Source organism: Echinops telfairi, unplaced genomic scaffold (assembly GCF_000313985.2).
Source record: "Echinops telfairi isolate 266 unplaced genomic scaffold, ASM31398v2 ScPeMD7_7420;HRSCAF=8458, whole genome shotgun sequence".
Taxonomy (NCBI): Eukaryota; Metazoa; Chordata; class Mammalia; order Afrosoricida; family Tenrecidae; genus Echinops; species Echinops telfairi.
In genome coordinates this window covers 49,399,582-49,414,539 of record NW_022111320.1, presented here as the reverse complement: position 1 = coordinate 49,414,539, position 14,958 = coordinate 49,399,582, and the positions used below count along the sequence as shown (strand labels likewise).

The window sequence follows — 14,958 nt, the reverse complement described above, 5'->3', positions numbered from 1 at the left end:
CTGCCAATCTGGGCAAGCCCGTCTCATGTCACGGGTGGCAAAGCCAGCCTGGTGGGAGCATACGGAACACCCGCGGGCGATGAGATCCAGATGCGACTTCCCTTTCCAAAGGCCTGTGCCCGGGGGCCGGGCCAGGGTCTTTGCTCCCGGGTCCACAGGTCGGCTGGGAATCAGACCACGGTTCGGCCCCCCTGTATTATTTCGTCCCTGTTCAACCCCTTGCTGAGCATTGCATTTCCACCCTCCAGATCTACTGAATCAGAATTTTTTTTTTTTAAACAAGATCCCCCTCCCCTGAATCAGACTGATATGTCTGTGTGGGTGAGGGCCGTGAGACCTTGTGGCCTTTGAAAGGGGCCTTGGTCAGAGGTCTCCGGTGTGGCCAGGGGCTTGAAGACGGATGCCAGGTGTTCTGTTTTGTTCCACTTCCAGCTCTGAGGCGGAGGGTCCCTGGAGAGATCGCTAAAACACAGTGCTGGGCGCCACCTCCAGAGTCTCTTATTCATTCCGTGTGGAGGAGGGCCTGAGAGCCTGCTGTTCTGAGAGCTCCCAGGGAAGTCTTCCAAGTCTGGCGGCCACTGGCTGATGGAGGGAATGTGGAATCTGAGTTCCTCTCTTCGCTGGGGCGTAGTTCCACCTCGACCACGTTTGCTAGCTGTGAGCCTTGGGCATTATTTAGCAAAAACGAGGACAGGCTTGCATTACTTGGGTTGTATGTCTGTAGTTTGGAAGGCTTTGCTGTGTGGGGGTACTGCCTGAGAGAAGTCCCAGCCCCGAGGTCTGGCTAGCAGGGCCAGGTCCCTCAGAGAGACCCAGAACAGTGACAGCGCAGCTGCAACTCCAGCTGCCTCCACACCCTCCGGGGGTGGGGTGTGGGGTGGGGTTGACCACGTAAAGGGCAGAGGGAAGGTGGCCTGGGCAGAATTCTCCAACACCTCTACATCAATGTTGGGCTGGCAACACCCTGGGATCAGAGCACAGTTCTCCTTTGCCTTTGTGTTTAGGCAGGCAGTAGGACATCCGTTCCCCAAACGCCTAGACCTCCACCCAGCTCAGGTGTTGTTTTCCCAGAGGGTAGCCCCTCAAAAGTCCTCAAAAGAATCCAGCCGTTGACTGAGCCTGGTAGCAGTGGCAGGGGCGGAGGGCAAACTCTGAAAGTGGTCATGTCTGAGAGAAACGAGTCTGGGCAGAAGGAGCCCACCTCTCAAGCAGGGGCGGCGCCCTTCAGGAGGCCCTCAGTGTAGCACCAGGTGGAAACAGTCCTTGGATTTGCTTCCATGGTGACCAGAGTCGAGGGGAGGGGGTATGGAAAGGAAAACCGCCATGTGTGGTTCACTGTCCGAGCTGGGGGACAGGTATGTAGGGGACTGTCCTGTTCTCTCCTGTGCTTTATCTGGGAGCCCTGGTGGGCTAGTGGGTACGTGATAGACTGCTAACCGCTAGGTCAGCAGTTTGAAACCAGCGGCCACTCCGCCAGGAGAGAAAGGTGAGGTTTTCCACTCCCGTAAAGAGTGACCGTCTCGGAAACTCACAGGGCAGCTCTGCCCTGTCCTATGGGGCCGCTGTGAGTTGGCATCTATTCGATGGCAGTGAGTCTGGTTTCTTTAGTTTACTTTTACAAATAGAAAACCTATCTCAAAGGGACATATTAAACGTTGTATTTAAGAAAGCAGCACACAATGCTGACCAAATCGTTGGTCCTTAGGGAGTTCTCGGTCTCCCTTCTTACAGGGGAAGCCACCCTGTGTAAGTACATTACCTCCACAACCCTTGGTGAACCCTGTAAAATTACAGCGACTCCTTAGAACCATTCTTGGACCGCTTCTAGTGCTGTGCTCTTCTCTCCATGGGTCTAGAGCAGGGTTTGGCCAACTACAGCCTGCAGACCACACCCAGTCCACCCACTGTTTTCACAACAAAGGTTTCACTGGAACATAGCTCTCACTCTCCCATGGCAGAGCTGAGTACCTTCGAGGAAGACCACGTGGCCCAGAAAGCCCAAAACATTTGCTATCTGTGCTCTGGAGGACCCTGGAGAAAAGGAGAGGAACTCAGGCCTGCCCCCCTTATCTCAGGACCCTCTGCCAGGCATCCTTCCTTTCCACCCACATTCTGTCATCTCCTCCACATTCTCTGGGGAGAGAAAGCGGACTCCTTTGCCTGTGAGAAGGAGGGAGTTCTGAAGAAAGAGAGGGTTTCCTGGCTCCGAGGGCACTCCGACCACTTCCAGAGCAGGCATGACATCTAGGACGAGAAGGGCTAACCCATCACATCTAGCATCAGGGAGTCGATCGGTGGTGTCAAGGATCTCCTGAGTAAAGAGGAGGACGTTTCAGAGACCTGAATGTTGGAGGTCCCCGGAAGAAGCAACAAAAGGAAGCCCAAGACAATCCAGGCTATGGGCCGACCAGAGGCCTTCTGCAGAAAAGGCAAGAGGAAGCAAAGACACCCCAAGGAGCCAGGGGTCTCAGCAGACTTGAGGGCAGCTCCCTCTGCCACGGTGAGATACGTTACACAAGGTCAAAATGCCAACTCCTTCTAGTGGGTTGGCAAAGAGAAGAGTAAGGGGAGCTCCAGGGCCTGGGAGGGGCACCATGACCACCACCATGCTGTCCCCATCCTCACGGCTTTCCCCGGGGAGTATGGGACCGTGGGGTCCTTGGAGGCCAGCCAACGTCTCAAGAATGGACACATCGGTCGGTAGGAGGGAGTGGGCAGTCCTGTGGTTCCCACAGTCTCTCGACTGTCAGCTCACGTGGCTTTTGAATGCTCGGTCTCAGACCGAGGGCCAGGGGGTGGGGCTAGGTATTCCTAGGGGACTCGCAGACATGAATTTCTTGACTGATGAGCCCTTCCTTAACCTTGGAAGGAGGCCTTGGTAATAGATTGGTGGTGGAATAAAAACGGAGGTAATTGACATTTTCCCATTCTAAAGCAGATTCTGATGCGTGCTGTGACCTAGACAAGCGATTACCGTTTTCTGGGCAATGCTGACCCCAAGGAGGCCATTTCTGCCACCCCTGTCCTTCTGAAGAGCAGAAGCACTGGGGCGCCTCTGGAGGATGAGAAAGCACGGCCTAAAGGCCCCGAGTCATGCAGGCTAGGAGGCCGGCCGCTTCTGGGATGAGAAAACCGAGGCAAGGACCTTTCCTAGCTGAGAGAGAGAGAGAGACAGAGAGAGACGGTCAAGATGCACACCCCCTGGGATGCCTTCTGTGAGGAGAGACAGTCCGGCTCCGTGTCTGTGCTGCGTTGCTACCAGGAAGAGTAACGTGCCTGCCAAGCCGCCCCACTGGGGCAGCTGCCCATCCCGGTGCTGTGGCTCCTCCACACATGCTCACGGAGCCGCTGCTCGCCAGGCCATAGCACACCTGACACTCAAAGCCACTCACCTGCCATGTTGGGAATGTTAACGGTCAGCCTTTCGAATTACAGGGCATTTTAAGGAAGAAGAAAAAAGAAAAGGGCAGTCAACTTGGGTTTCGGCAAGGTAGGGTGTGGCGTTTCTTTAAAACCCAAGTCAAATGGCCGGGGGGCTGGAAGGCCTTGTTTCTCTGCTACTGTCCGCAGTCAGCCAGTGCAGCAGGGGGCAGTGCCCGTGTCCGCTGCCCGTGGGAGCATGTGCCACGGACGGAAGGCGCTCTCTGTTCCCTGCGCCCTTCGGGGCTCTGGAACTTCAAAGCACTTTACAGCCGGAGCCGGAAGCGGACTCCAGTTGAGGCACAGACTCTAAGACCTGACACAGCGCTCTTTCCGCTAGGCAGCTGGGGGAGGGACAGGACCAGACAGCCTAGGAGGAAGAGAAGAGCGGCTGTCAGAACAAAGAGAAGGCCCCAGGAGTACCTGGAAAGGAGTGAAGGCTGATGGGAGAGCGAAGACGTTCACAGGCAACCCGGCCCAGCGACCAGTCGAAAGGAAAGCCCAGCAGGCCTTTGGACGGAGAGGCGGATCTTAAGGTCGGTAAAGTGCTTTGAGCTACAGAGGGGCGGGCAGGAGGGGAGTAATCGGCTGAGCAACCCCAAAGTCTCCGAGATGGGCGGCACAGGGCCGAGTCAGGGTACTCTTCTGACCCAGCTCTCCAAACCACCTCCGGCCTAGCAGGCCCAGGCCGGGCAGCTTCTTCATGCTGGTGCTCAACACCCAGGACGAGCCTAGGCTCCTGACCACACTAGCAGGCTCCCCAGCAGCACCGTAGCCGCCAAGCCACGTGGCCCAGGATCATGAAACAATCCAGACTTTTCCAAGTGATCTCTCCCTCAGGGCTCCGACATCTGTTAGGCCTGCTCCCTGCTCCACAGGCACCCAGGCTCCCTTTCCTGCTCCCCCAGCCCCCCACCCCCACCAGCCTCAGACCAAACTGATGCTGGAGACCAGGCCCCTCCCTTACCTCGAGAGATGGTCCCTCCGGGGGCAGGGTTGACACACATGGGTGGAAGGCGGGGTGGGGGGAGTTTGCACTGACGTTGCCTGTGCTGGGCCCGATCTGGGGGGGGAAACGAGAGGGCATCAGAGTGACAGAGTCCCACACCTCCCAGTTACAGACCCCTTCAGCTGACTCACCCCCAGAGCATCCGTGAGGAGCTTTGGGCAACAGGCTGCTGGATGGTACTGGGAGACAACGGTCGATTCCATCACAGCTGGGAGACATGATGGCTTTGTAGCGGTCCCTACTCAGCTCTCAAAAAAGTCCTTCCACTGCCCAGTCCCTGTTCCCTTTGTGCCCACCCCTAGCCCCACCCCCACCCCCACCCCGCAGGAGATGAACACCCCTTCTGCGCACATCTCTCAAGTCTTGCATTATTTGGATGAGATAGGACAATTGAAATGGCACTGTGTCTTCTGCCCTGGCAGCTAGCCCCACCTTTGCTATGGGTTCCCCCGGGGGCCACCTCAGCCACTGGACCCCAAACCAATCTTTCCCTCTCAGAAGTGGGCAAGAGGGACTGGTTACTGCTGGGTTCTTCCCTGGAAGCCCAGTGGGGCCCCGCAATCAGCAGCCCTCTCTCCCTTTCTCAAAGGTTCACAACTTGCCCTTCCAACTATTTCCATCTGTTGGGAGACGCAGCCCTATTATTTCTGGGTGACCGACAAAGCACTTTTTTTTTTGCGTTTTACGAAGTTCTGAAATGTTGACATACATAAACTAAAAGTAAGCCACTCACTGGGTCTTTTCCATGAGAAGGCAGAAATGGACAGGTAAGGAAGCCTTTAGGTCTTTTAAACCACTTAAATGGTGAGAACGTCAGAGACTCGAGTCTGGGGGGAAAGGTGCAGGAGCGCTTCATTCTCTTTGCCCAGTGGTTTCTGGATAGTGAATGGGAGAGGAGAGGAGGGGGAGAAACAGCACACACGCTACACACTGCAGCAACCGGCCACGCCGCTGCCTAGAGGCCTGGGGCCGACCGTCCAAGCTAGCTCAGCTGCAATTGGTAAGGACGGCAGCAATCACGTGGACAGGCACCTTGGTGGAAGACTCAAATTCTCCTGCCACCCAGACTTTACAAAGTGGAGGCTGGACAAAGCGAGACCAGTGCCCTGAGATCACCTTTAAACCTCGATGGAGTCCTCTTAAAACCCAACAGCAGCTCACCTGAACTAATAAGAAAGCCTGCCGTGAGTCCTGTGCGCTCCAAAGAACGACCTAGACGGGATGGAGCTGAGAAGCCCGGCCAGGGAGCCTGGGGGCAGTGAGGCGGTGATGTGAATGGGGGGCCAGTCCGCAGAGGAGGGTGAGCACCGTTTTACAACGCAGAGATGCCGTCGGGGTCATGGAACTGTGCATGCAGACACGGCTGGATGGGCGTCCGTTCTGTTATTTGTGTTTTCAGCAACAACAACCACAAATCCTTTTTAAAATGAACCGTGATTCTGCGTTTTTTTTTAAATCAAAGGCAGTGGAACTGTAACCCCCAGCAGGAAGCGTTCTGACCCTTGTTCTTGGTGTAAGTCAAATGGGGGTGCCGGTGCACCTAACTGCCTTCAATAGGTGCACAGCTGTACAGAGCTGAACTGGCAGAAGGGATGGGGTCAGAGGGCAACAAAAAGACATAAAAGCTACATACGTGCAACTCCTCAGGGGATCTGGTTTCCAGGTTTGAAGGCTTAAGGCCATGGTTTTATCCCAGTTTATTGGCCTAATAACATGCTGAATGCTTCTGTTCCGCCTCCTAGTTTATTGCCTAGTGCCAGCGGTCTAAGAGCTGGCAAGAGGAAGGAGCAGACTCAGAAACAGGAAGAGGATTTGGAATGTGTTGCTAATTGCCTCCAAGAATAGACATCTCTTCCACAGGGAGGCCAGAAGCCCTAGATGGTGCCCAGAGACCATCACTGAGGGTATTGATCAAAGATTCTATAGGAGGGCCCCAAACACTTGTGGAGTATCCAAATTTTCAGGATCCCTTAGATAGGTTTTCCTTTCTTTTCACTTTGGTGTTTTGAGTTTCACTATGTTTTTGTTTCACTATGACTGCAAAACATGGACCCAACTCAACGGTCTCTACAGGTACCATTCAGTGAGATGGCTTCAGGGTCCACGTGGTGGGCCATCCCCCTCCCCGACAGAGGCGTTCCGCCCCTCAGAACCACGACCTGAGGCTCCCGTCTCCTTTCAGGTGACTGTTGTCAATTCGGTCTGAAAAGAGCACAACGCTCCAGGTGGGCAGTCTTGATTAGTAATCCATGGTTTGGCTTTAAGAATACTTCAGGGGATATTATTTAAGGCTTAGAGATGACATCTTTCCAGGGATTCATCCAACCTTCATGGCTCCAGGATGTCTGGAGTCCTTGAGAATCTGAAATTGTTCTGCAGCCCCCACCCCCAACTTGATCAGGGTTCATCTATAAACTCTTGGATCACAATGATCAGTCCTGGTAGCCAAGCGCTACCCAGTTTTGATGTCCCTGACGTGATCATTAAACAGACGCCATCAATATCCCTAGAGTCCTCTCAAAGCAAACCAAGAGTTTTAGTTTAACTTGTCAAGAAGGACGTCCTTAAGCAACGTACTCTTTGAAGACCGACCTGTCGGGCATCAAATGGCCACCAGTCACGGGGAAGTTGGGGTCCTCCCTGAAGACAGGAGTGGCAGGGCAAGCAGGGAGTGTGTGCATGCAGGAGAAACAACTGAGAAGAGGACAGGAAGGGCTGTCATCCCACCTGCAGACTCCAGTGAGCTCACTTATGTTCTGCTGTGGACCAGGGGACTTCCAAGAGCTCCTAGAGCAGCGCTTCTCAACCGGTGGGTCGCGATCCCTTTGGGGTCAAACGACCCTTTCACAGGGGTTGCCCAATTCATAACAGTATCAAAGTGACACTTAGGAAGTAGCAACGAAAATAATTTTATTGGTGGGGGGGGGTCACCACCACATGAGGAACTGTATGAAAGGGCTGAGGCATTAGGAAAGTGGAGAACCACTGTCCTAGACAATCTTTCCAGGAGCTTTTTGATGCCCCCTCATAGTCTACAACAACAAGGTGATTTTTTTTTTAAGTGAGTGTCCATAGAGGCTTGGGGTAGTACAGACACAGGAGCCCACTGTAAAAATTTTTCAGCGTGTCAGTATTTTGGGAGCACTTTCATAATAGGATGTGAGGGGGGAGCCAACACCTGCAGTCAGGCCAACCTCCCACACACCCAGCTGCACCTGCTCAGAGCTCCACTCCCACCTGCGCTGCCTCAGCACTGCCAGCCTGGTCTGCATCACACTGCGCTGCTTGTCTCAGTGGTTCAAAGCATCTTCCCAGGCACCAGTTACTGTGATCACTCTGTGCAGACAGCTACAGTTGTGGAACCCCACCTCAGCTTTTTCCATAAGGCCTCATGATATCCTAGGTGTGCGATTTTGCAGCAAACACACTGTGCAAGAGCTAGAATGTGCCTGTGAGAGGGCCTGGCACCAGAGGCCAAGGATCAAAGTTGATCTGGGAACTAAATCCAGCTCTGCCTTGAAGCTAAGGTTGGAAGTGACCGGCTCAACCTTTCCGTGAGTGTCACAGGGAGGCTCTCCTTCACATCCAGGTATGCAGGACGGCACAGAAAAGGATCAAAGACCGGACCATTTTTCATCACCTCCTTAAGCAATCGCACACCCCCACTGGGCCCTCTCCTGACCCTGGAGCGACCGGTGTGACCTCATGATGCTTTCACCGTCCTACAGGACTCTTCTTGTGCAGCAGACAGGGCTGGAAAGGGGTGGGTTTGAACCGCCCAGCTATTTCAGTTAGGAGTGGAGTGCTCGGTCACCAAGCCCCAGGGCTCCTCCAAGCCACCACAGGGAGCTCCATGCGCATCATGAGGAGTCAGCATCTAAAAGTGAAACGCCAGGGGAGACTAGGAACCGTCCTACATAATTATAAAAAATGCCACAAGGTCACACATGACCGAGTGCCAAGGTCAGGAAACAGACTACCAGTCAGAGAACAGGGGAGGCATCAGCTGGGGAGCTGAGGAAGGCAGGGCGGCCTGCATGGACACTGTCAAGCTGGTAACTCATTCTGATGAATGCTAACTCCGAGAGCTTGGACCAGAAGATGGTTGTTGGTAAGAAAACACTTACTTGTGTGGAAAGCAAGGCCCCAAATCAGATGCTAAGATACCTGAAGCTACTGGACAACAGCAGGGACTGTGTGTTTACCAGGGAGCAGGCCCTGCTCTAAGCTCCTGACACGCATTCACCCACTGGATCCTGGGAGCAATCCTCCCAGACAGGGTCTGGGATTCGGCTGCTGAAATCATGAGGAGATGCAGACCGATGGCGATGACTGCCTGCCCCAGCTTCGCCAGCCTGAGAGGGGCAGAGCGGAGAGGGACCGAGGCACCTGGCTCCATCCAGAGTCTCTGCTCAGTGAGGCACGGCTGCTGCCTCCCACCTCCACTGAGAGCTAGTGTGTCATCCACCCTCAGCCTGGAAGGGGGATCACAGATACCGGGAGGGAATGCTGCCGGGCGCCCCTCCCTCGCCCGGGCCCTCTCCCTATCCCATCACAGAGGAGAGAGGAGGAGGTGATGGAGTTGAGCATCCCACCGCTGTGCAGGACTGAATGCAGAGCTCCCTTGTCCTGGCGAGGGCCTCCTTTTATAAGCGGGTGGACCACAAAACCCACTGATTGACCGGGAAACACCAAGCAGTTGTTGACACTCCGTTTTCAGCTCAGAAAGTACTACCCCACACTAATCTCAAGCTCAGTGACCCCTTCACAAGCACGGTTCACCAACAAAACCAGGACAGGAGCAGTTATGTCTGACAGGTGGTGTGGGGAGGGCTTGAAGAAACGCGAGGAGGCAGGAAGAGGTGGCCGAGTTCTGGCGCATCCAGCCCACCCACGGCCTCCACGCCAGGGGTCAGGATGGCACCGCTTGGCCAGGTTTTTCGTGGGCCTAGAGGAACATAACTTGGAGAGGAGAAATGGTTGGGAGGGTCTCTTTAGTCAGCAGTTATGGAAGGCTCGTTATTAGTTTCATTGATTTCTAAAACATGTTCAGGCAGGAAACCAAGAGCCGGCTTCAGCACAGGTGACCGGCCTTTTTCTCCTGATCCCCTGGAAGGAGACAAGCCGTACTTCTGTTTCAGTCTTAGGAAATTCTCTGACTTCCCAAAGCCTGGCCCAGCTGTATCACTTCCTGTGAGCTGCCCGCTAGCCCTGTCACACACAGCTCAGCTCTGACACCGCTGATGCCATCCCTGCCCTGTCTGCTGGAGAGTGTGATTTCAAAACTCCAGTGTCACCTTGCCACAATTTCTGGGACCACCAAGAGACTGATCACTCGGGAACTTCCACCAGTGCTCACAAACAGCTGTGCCACTTGTGATGGATGCTAAAGATGAGCATGAGAGAGGCCCTGCCTGTAGGAAGCTGCCAATCTCGTCAGGGACTGGACAGTTCAAAGTAGACTAGACACAAAGAAGCAGTGAACAGAGAGGGTGCTCTGTGCAAAGCTGGAGAGAAGAGAGACTGCATTTGGTTGATAGAATCAGGGAAGGTTCATGCAGGAGACAGCCTCGATGTTAGGGTCGGTGTCGATACGTAGTGAATAGCATCCGTCCGGGGCTGGGGGAACAGATAGACGTACAGGCCTGGGCAAGGAAGGGGCTTGGGGTGGTAAGCACCGTGAAACAGAAGGGCAGGCAAGGAGGCCTTTGGGAAATCACCCAAGGGGGTCCAAGGACGACACACTGGTGAGAAAGGTTAACAGGTGCCCACTCCATGGAAGAGGGGCGTGAAATCACCAGGACAGTCGTGCTCTTACCTTTTCTGAATGAGTCCAGGCTGAACATTTCTGGCCAGGAAGAAAAGCTGGAATCCTGAGGAGGAGGAGGAGGGTCAGAGGCCACAGTTAATACAGCCCCAGTCCGGGATCACAGAGAAGACATTAATAACACAGAGAAACACTGTCCAGAAGATGAGATACAGGAAGCTCACTAAAGAGCCCCAACTGCTGCTCTCCAGTCTTACGGATGGGAGGGGCCAGCTCCTGACTGGAGTCTTTACTAGATGCTTTGTTTCTCTCTCATTGAGAGCTTTCTTCTTTTCTCTGACCTAACTCTCCCTGAACCCTGTTAAACAGAAAGGGGGTGCGTTTCACCATGAGAAACAAATATTTCCACCTCCTCACAATACTTGCAAATCTCCCCGGGACTTCCAGGAAGAAAAGAAATTCTTCGAGGGCCCCTTCACTCAAGTGGTATCCGGAAAGGACACCAATGATGGCCTTGGAGGCAATCTGGCTTACTGGGCTGTCACAAAGCCTAGTTCAAGTTCCCGGAAGTGGATATGACTGACAGAAGCAAATAGTGAGTGTGCAGTGATTCCAAACAAAAAGCTTTTCAGAATGGAGTCTTTGAAAAATAGCAGCAAATATCAAATTCAAGCCCAACTGCTGGTGCATTTGCTCATTAAACACATCTAACTGGGGAACACGCCTAGCAAGCACAATGAAAATTTAGGGAAGGGACCATCTCTGGTTTAACAAATTTGCTTTAATAAATTACTCAAAACTTCTGGATGTTCTTAAGCAAGTCAAAGTGCTGGGTTAGGTGCAATAAACCTTAGATGGCAAAGATCAACACAGTGTTTTTATAAGTCAGGATAATGCCCAGCATTACCAAGAGTCTACTGGGGCCTCCAATCCTGCTCCTGTGTGCTATTCCCTTTTATTTTCAAACCTTGAGGAGGTGGGGGTTGGAGGGCTGACCTGGAGCCGAATCTTTCAGGTCCATAGCAGGTCTGCCCTGATGGCCTCCTCTCCCCCAGGGATGCCGCAAATCTCAGCCAATAGGATATGGTAGCTCAGAGAGAACACTTCAATACAATATCAACAATGGTCAATTTTACTTTAGGAAGTTATACTCTGCAGACCCTTCTATCCAAATCATGAGGAATAAAAGGGGTAGAATTTGGGGTTTGAAGGGAAAACTACTATAAGATCCAAAGCATCTCAAATGCCTATTACTGAAGCAATCCTTTCTTGCTAAGAGATTGTAAGTTTGATTACAGTGAACCCTCGCCACTTCGCGCTTCGACTTCCGCGGCTTCGCTCTATCGCGGTTTTTGCGTAACAGCGCCTGTTCTGTCATTACTGCCACTGATTGGCTCTTACTGTACACGCTTGATGCCATAAATAATATAATAAATAATAAATGATAATTGTAACGTCCAAAATGTTTTGCTGTATTTTCCCTTTTTCGTTTAATAAATTGGGTAATACGAGTGTCATGGTGACTAAAGGGTGTTTTTTCATGTCCTCTATGCTCTAACTACGAAAATATTTGATTTACAAATAAGGAATCCTACTTAGCGGAATTTCATTTATCATGGTAGGGTCTAGAACCGATTAACCGCGATCAACGAGGGTTCACTGTACTTGAAAAGAGACCCTGGTTTTGCTTTTACGAAGCCCCTAACGTAGGTCTGGGCAAACGTTTTCTATCCAGGTCCAGGAAGTAATATTTTCGGCTTTGCCAGTCAGGTGGTAAAACTGTGTGGCAAAAATGTTGTAGCATGGCCTCACTCACTGGCCATTCACACATGAATGCACACGCGTGTGCTTCAGAAAAACCTTATGCTGGGAGTGGGCTGGAGTGTCCCTAGGTATGTAGTGACTGGGGCTCATATACCAGTATCTTTTCCTGAGCCAGCCTGAAAAAAAAAAAGAAAACATAGCACAAAATTCGAAGTAGGATCTTTCAGAGATATTTTACAGAGCTCAAGACATTGAAAACTCAAAAATCCAAGCTCAATGTCATCGAGTTGATCCTGACTCCTAAAAAGCCTATCAGGGTAGAACTGTCTCTAGGTTTCCAAGACAGTAATTCCACAGGCCGTACTGGAGTAGAAAGCCTCATCTTTCATTCTTGAAGTGGCTATTGGTTTGGAACTGCTCACCTTGTGGTTAGCAACCTAATGAATAACCACTACACCACCAGAGATCCCATGACATTTCATAGAGGTTTAAAAAAAAAAAAAGCAAACTTCCTTGTAATGCACAACAAAAGTATGTTAAAAACCACTGTGGTTCAGTAATTCTCTTAAAACTTACAGACAAGTACAATTTTATCATGTTAAGAACTCTTACATAAGGAAACCACACTTGATTCCAGGTGTAATCACTGTGGGATGATTCCAGGGTGGAGAGATGCCACAGTGACCAATTAAAGAGCACACCCCTGTTCCAGATCGCTCAAACGAACCTGCCACCAGGCTCAACCAGACTTTGTGGGCCTGGCTCCATCCACCTACCTTATAAGAGCGTTGACAGTCCCGGATTGTGCAGCCTTTCCAAGTGGAGCTGGGTCCTCTCCTTGCTATTCCTCATCCCGAGGCTGGGCCTCCTCCTGGAAAGGACAATGCTGGGTCACCAAAATGGTGATCCCCACAGGGAAGGAAAGGTACTCCGATCACTGAAATTCACTTAACAACTCTAACAATAAGGACAGAGTTCATTAGTGGCATGGAACACATACATTGGCAACCTTGGCCTCTCTTCAGGACCCGTCAGGATGCCACACTAGACCATCACATTGCAAGATGTCCTAACACCGAGCCCTCAGAAACCAAGCGAAACATGTGAAAGTAACAAGTGTCTAGCAGGCCAGAAAAGCATTTTTCTCCAAACCCAGAGGAAAACTTGCTCCATTTCCACCAACTCTAATACAAGTTTAAGCAAGGTCAATCAAGAAGCTACAGAGAACCCTGGGGACAGCCAGGATACAATGAGACTGCCCAGTTTTTCAAGGTCTCGCAAGTTTTCCGCCTTTGTCAGGTGCAGTCACCGCTTTTCCATGGCTACTGACTAGAACACAGTCGCATTTTCCTTCACTGACAGGTTCACTGGCCCCAGCCTCCACGGGTTTTTTTTTGTTACGGTATAAATGCCATTCTGGAACGGGAAGATAACAAAGCTCAATGGTAAACAGCATGATTACAGTCTGCAAAGAACTTCCACAGACTTTATCGTATGTAATCCACGTGACCGCCCTGTGAGGTACGAATGCTCTTCTCCAAGGAAAGAACAGAATCACAATGCACACAACTTGCTTCTAAGATCTCATAGCTGGCACCCGGCAGCTCTTCACTTAGATACTCTCACTCCAAAGTCGCCCCAAGCTTATACTACACTTTTTTTTCTCACTCCCAAGATATCATAGTATTGCCTAAGGGCAATAACATTTTAAATAACATTTACAGTAATATCTTTCAAGGGTTAAAAGGGATGAGAAGGCATGGCTGATAAGCCCTTGGACCACAACCACATACAACCAAAAAACTTGGAATGTAAATAGCTCTGCCCAACTAAAAGGGCAACAAACACAGGAAGGAAATGTAGTACATTCCTAAACATACACCAGCGACAAGAATCAAGAGCGGTCATCGATTCCCTCTTGGAAACTTCCAGGGCCCTTCAGAGGTTTACATGTTAATTTCAGCACAAAACTCAGTGTAACCACGGGGTCACTGCCTTCACAGAAACTCCTAGGGAAACCAGCAAGAGGTCTCATCTCACCCTGGCCACCAGCCGCAACCACAAATAGGTTAAGAGGCTGCAGGGCCATCTGCAGTCCACCTGCTACAGAGTATGGCAAGGCCCGTGGATCAGGGTTGCAAAGTGGAACGACCCCTGCTTTGCAAAATCGCAAAGGGGGTCGTTCCCCAAAGGGGATCATTGCTGCTTCCCGGGGACTAGCTAGACAGCATGCTCCTGGCTTGATGGCTCTGAAGACCCCTGGGACTCCAGTTCCCTGCAAACAAAGGGCTCAACATGCATTAGGTCTTCCCCTGCGAAATGGGGCAAGTCACCACCAGCAAACAAAGAACACATCACCCTTTGGCCTCCACCAGTGACACGGTCGATGCAAAACGGGGCAAACCAGGGAGGGCAGAATGCATCAGGCCTCTTTCTGGACGAACGGTCAAGGAAGCAGAGGGGGGTGCAGACAAAGGTCCCGGGGCACTCTCCAGGGGCTTGCTACAGAGGCCCTGCCTTGGGGAAACCGAGCATCCCCAGAGGCGAGGACGTCGTTGCGCCAATGAAGAGGCCTTTCCCGCGGCCCCCGCGGAGCCCCAGGCGGCGTGGCCCGCCCCAGCGGACCGGCCTGGCCCCCGCCCCCGTCCCGGTTCCATGGCAACGGTAGGCCGAGCCCTGGTTGCCCACGGCTCGGCCCGGCCGGCTTCCCGGGCAGGCCTAGGATGATGCCTGGCCTGCTCCTCGGGCCCGCCCGCCTCTCCGCCCCACTCGCCGCCTGGCCCGCGATCGGGCCCGCGCCCAGCTCGCGCCGACCACCCCAAGCAGCGGCAGGCTCCTCGAGGGGGCACGAAAGGGGAGAATAAAAAGCCCAATTCACCTGTTGTTACAGATGTGAAACAAGCCTCGGTGCACCGCGCATGAGCCGCGCCCCCCCCCAACGTGGCCGAACTACAACTCCCACAAGCAGTAGCGCGGCCACTTCCGGGGCCGGTGGCGG

General features: G+C 52.6%; 1 protein-coding gene across 4 annotated transcripts in view; it reads right to left on the bottom strand.

Moving 5' to 3' along the window:
• Positions 1-14,898, bottom strand: part of DHX30 (DExH-box helicase 30) — a 27,457-nt gene extending 12,559 nt beyond the window's left edge. Inside the window, exons 1-5 of one of the 4 annotated variants that reach the window (XM_045297434.1) lie at positions 14,839-14,898; positions 12,737-12,831; positions 11,193-11,299; positions 10,248-10,302; positions 4,388-4,483 (exon numbers count right to left, since the gene is read on the bottom strand). In XM_045297434.1, coding sequence (XP_045153369.1) covers positions 4,388-4,483; positions 10,248-10,275 — 124 coding nt within the window. In that variant the 5' untranslated portion in view covers positions 10,276-10,302; positions 11,193-11,299; positions 12,737-12,831; positions 14,839-14,898. Of the gene's footprint in view, positions 1-4,387; positions 4,484-5,162; positions 5,305-10,247; positions 10,303-11,192; positions 11,300-12,736; positions 12,832-14,318; positions 14,459-14,838 lie in introns of those variants that run through there. The other 3 variants (XM_045297435.1, XM_004703985.3, XM_045297433.1) reach the window with 3 other exon arrangements.
• Positions 14,899-14,958: the final 60 nt, after the last annotated feature.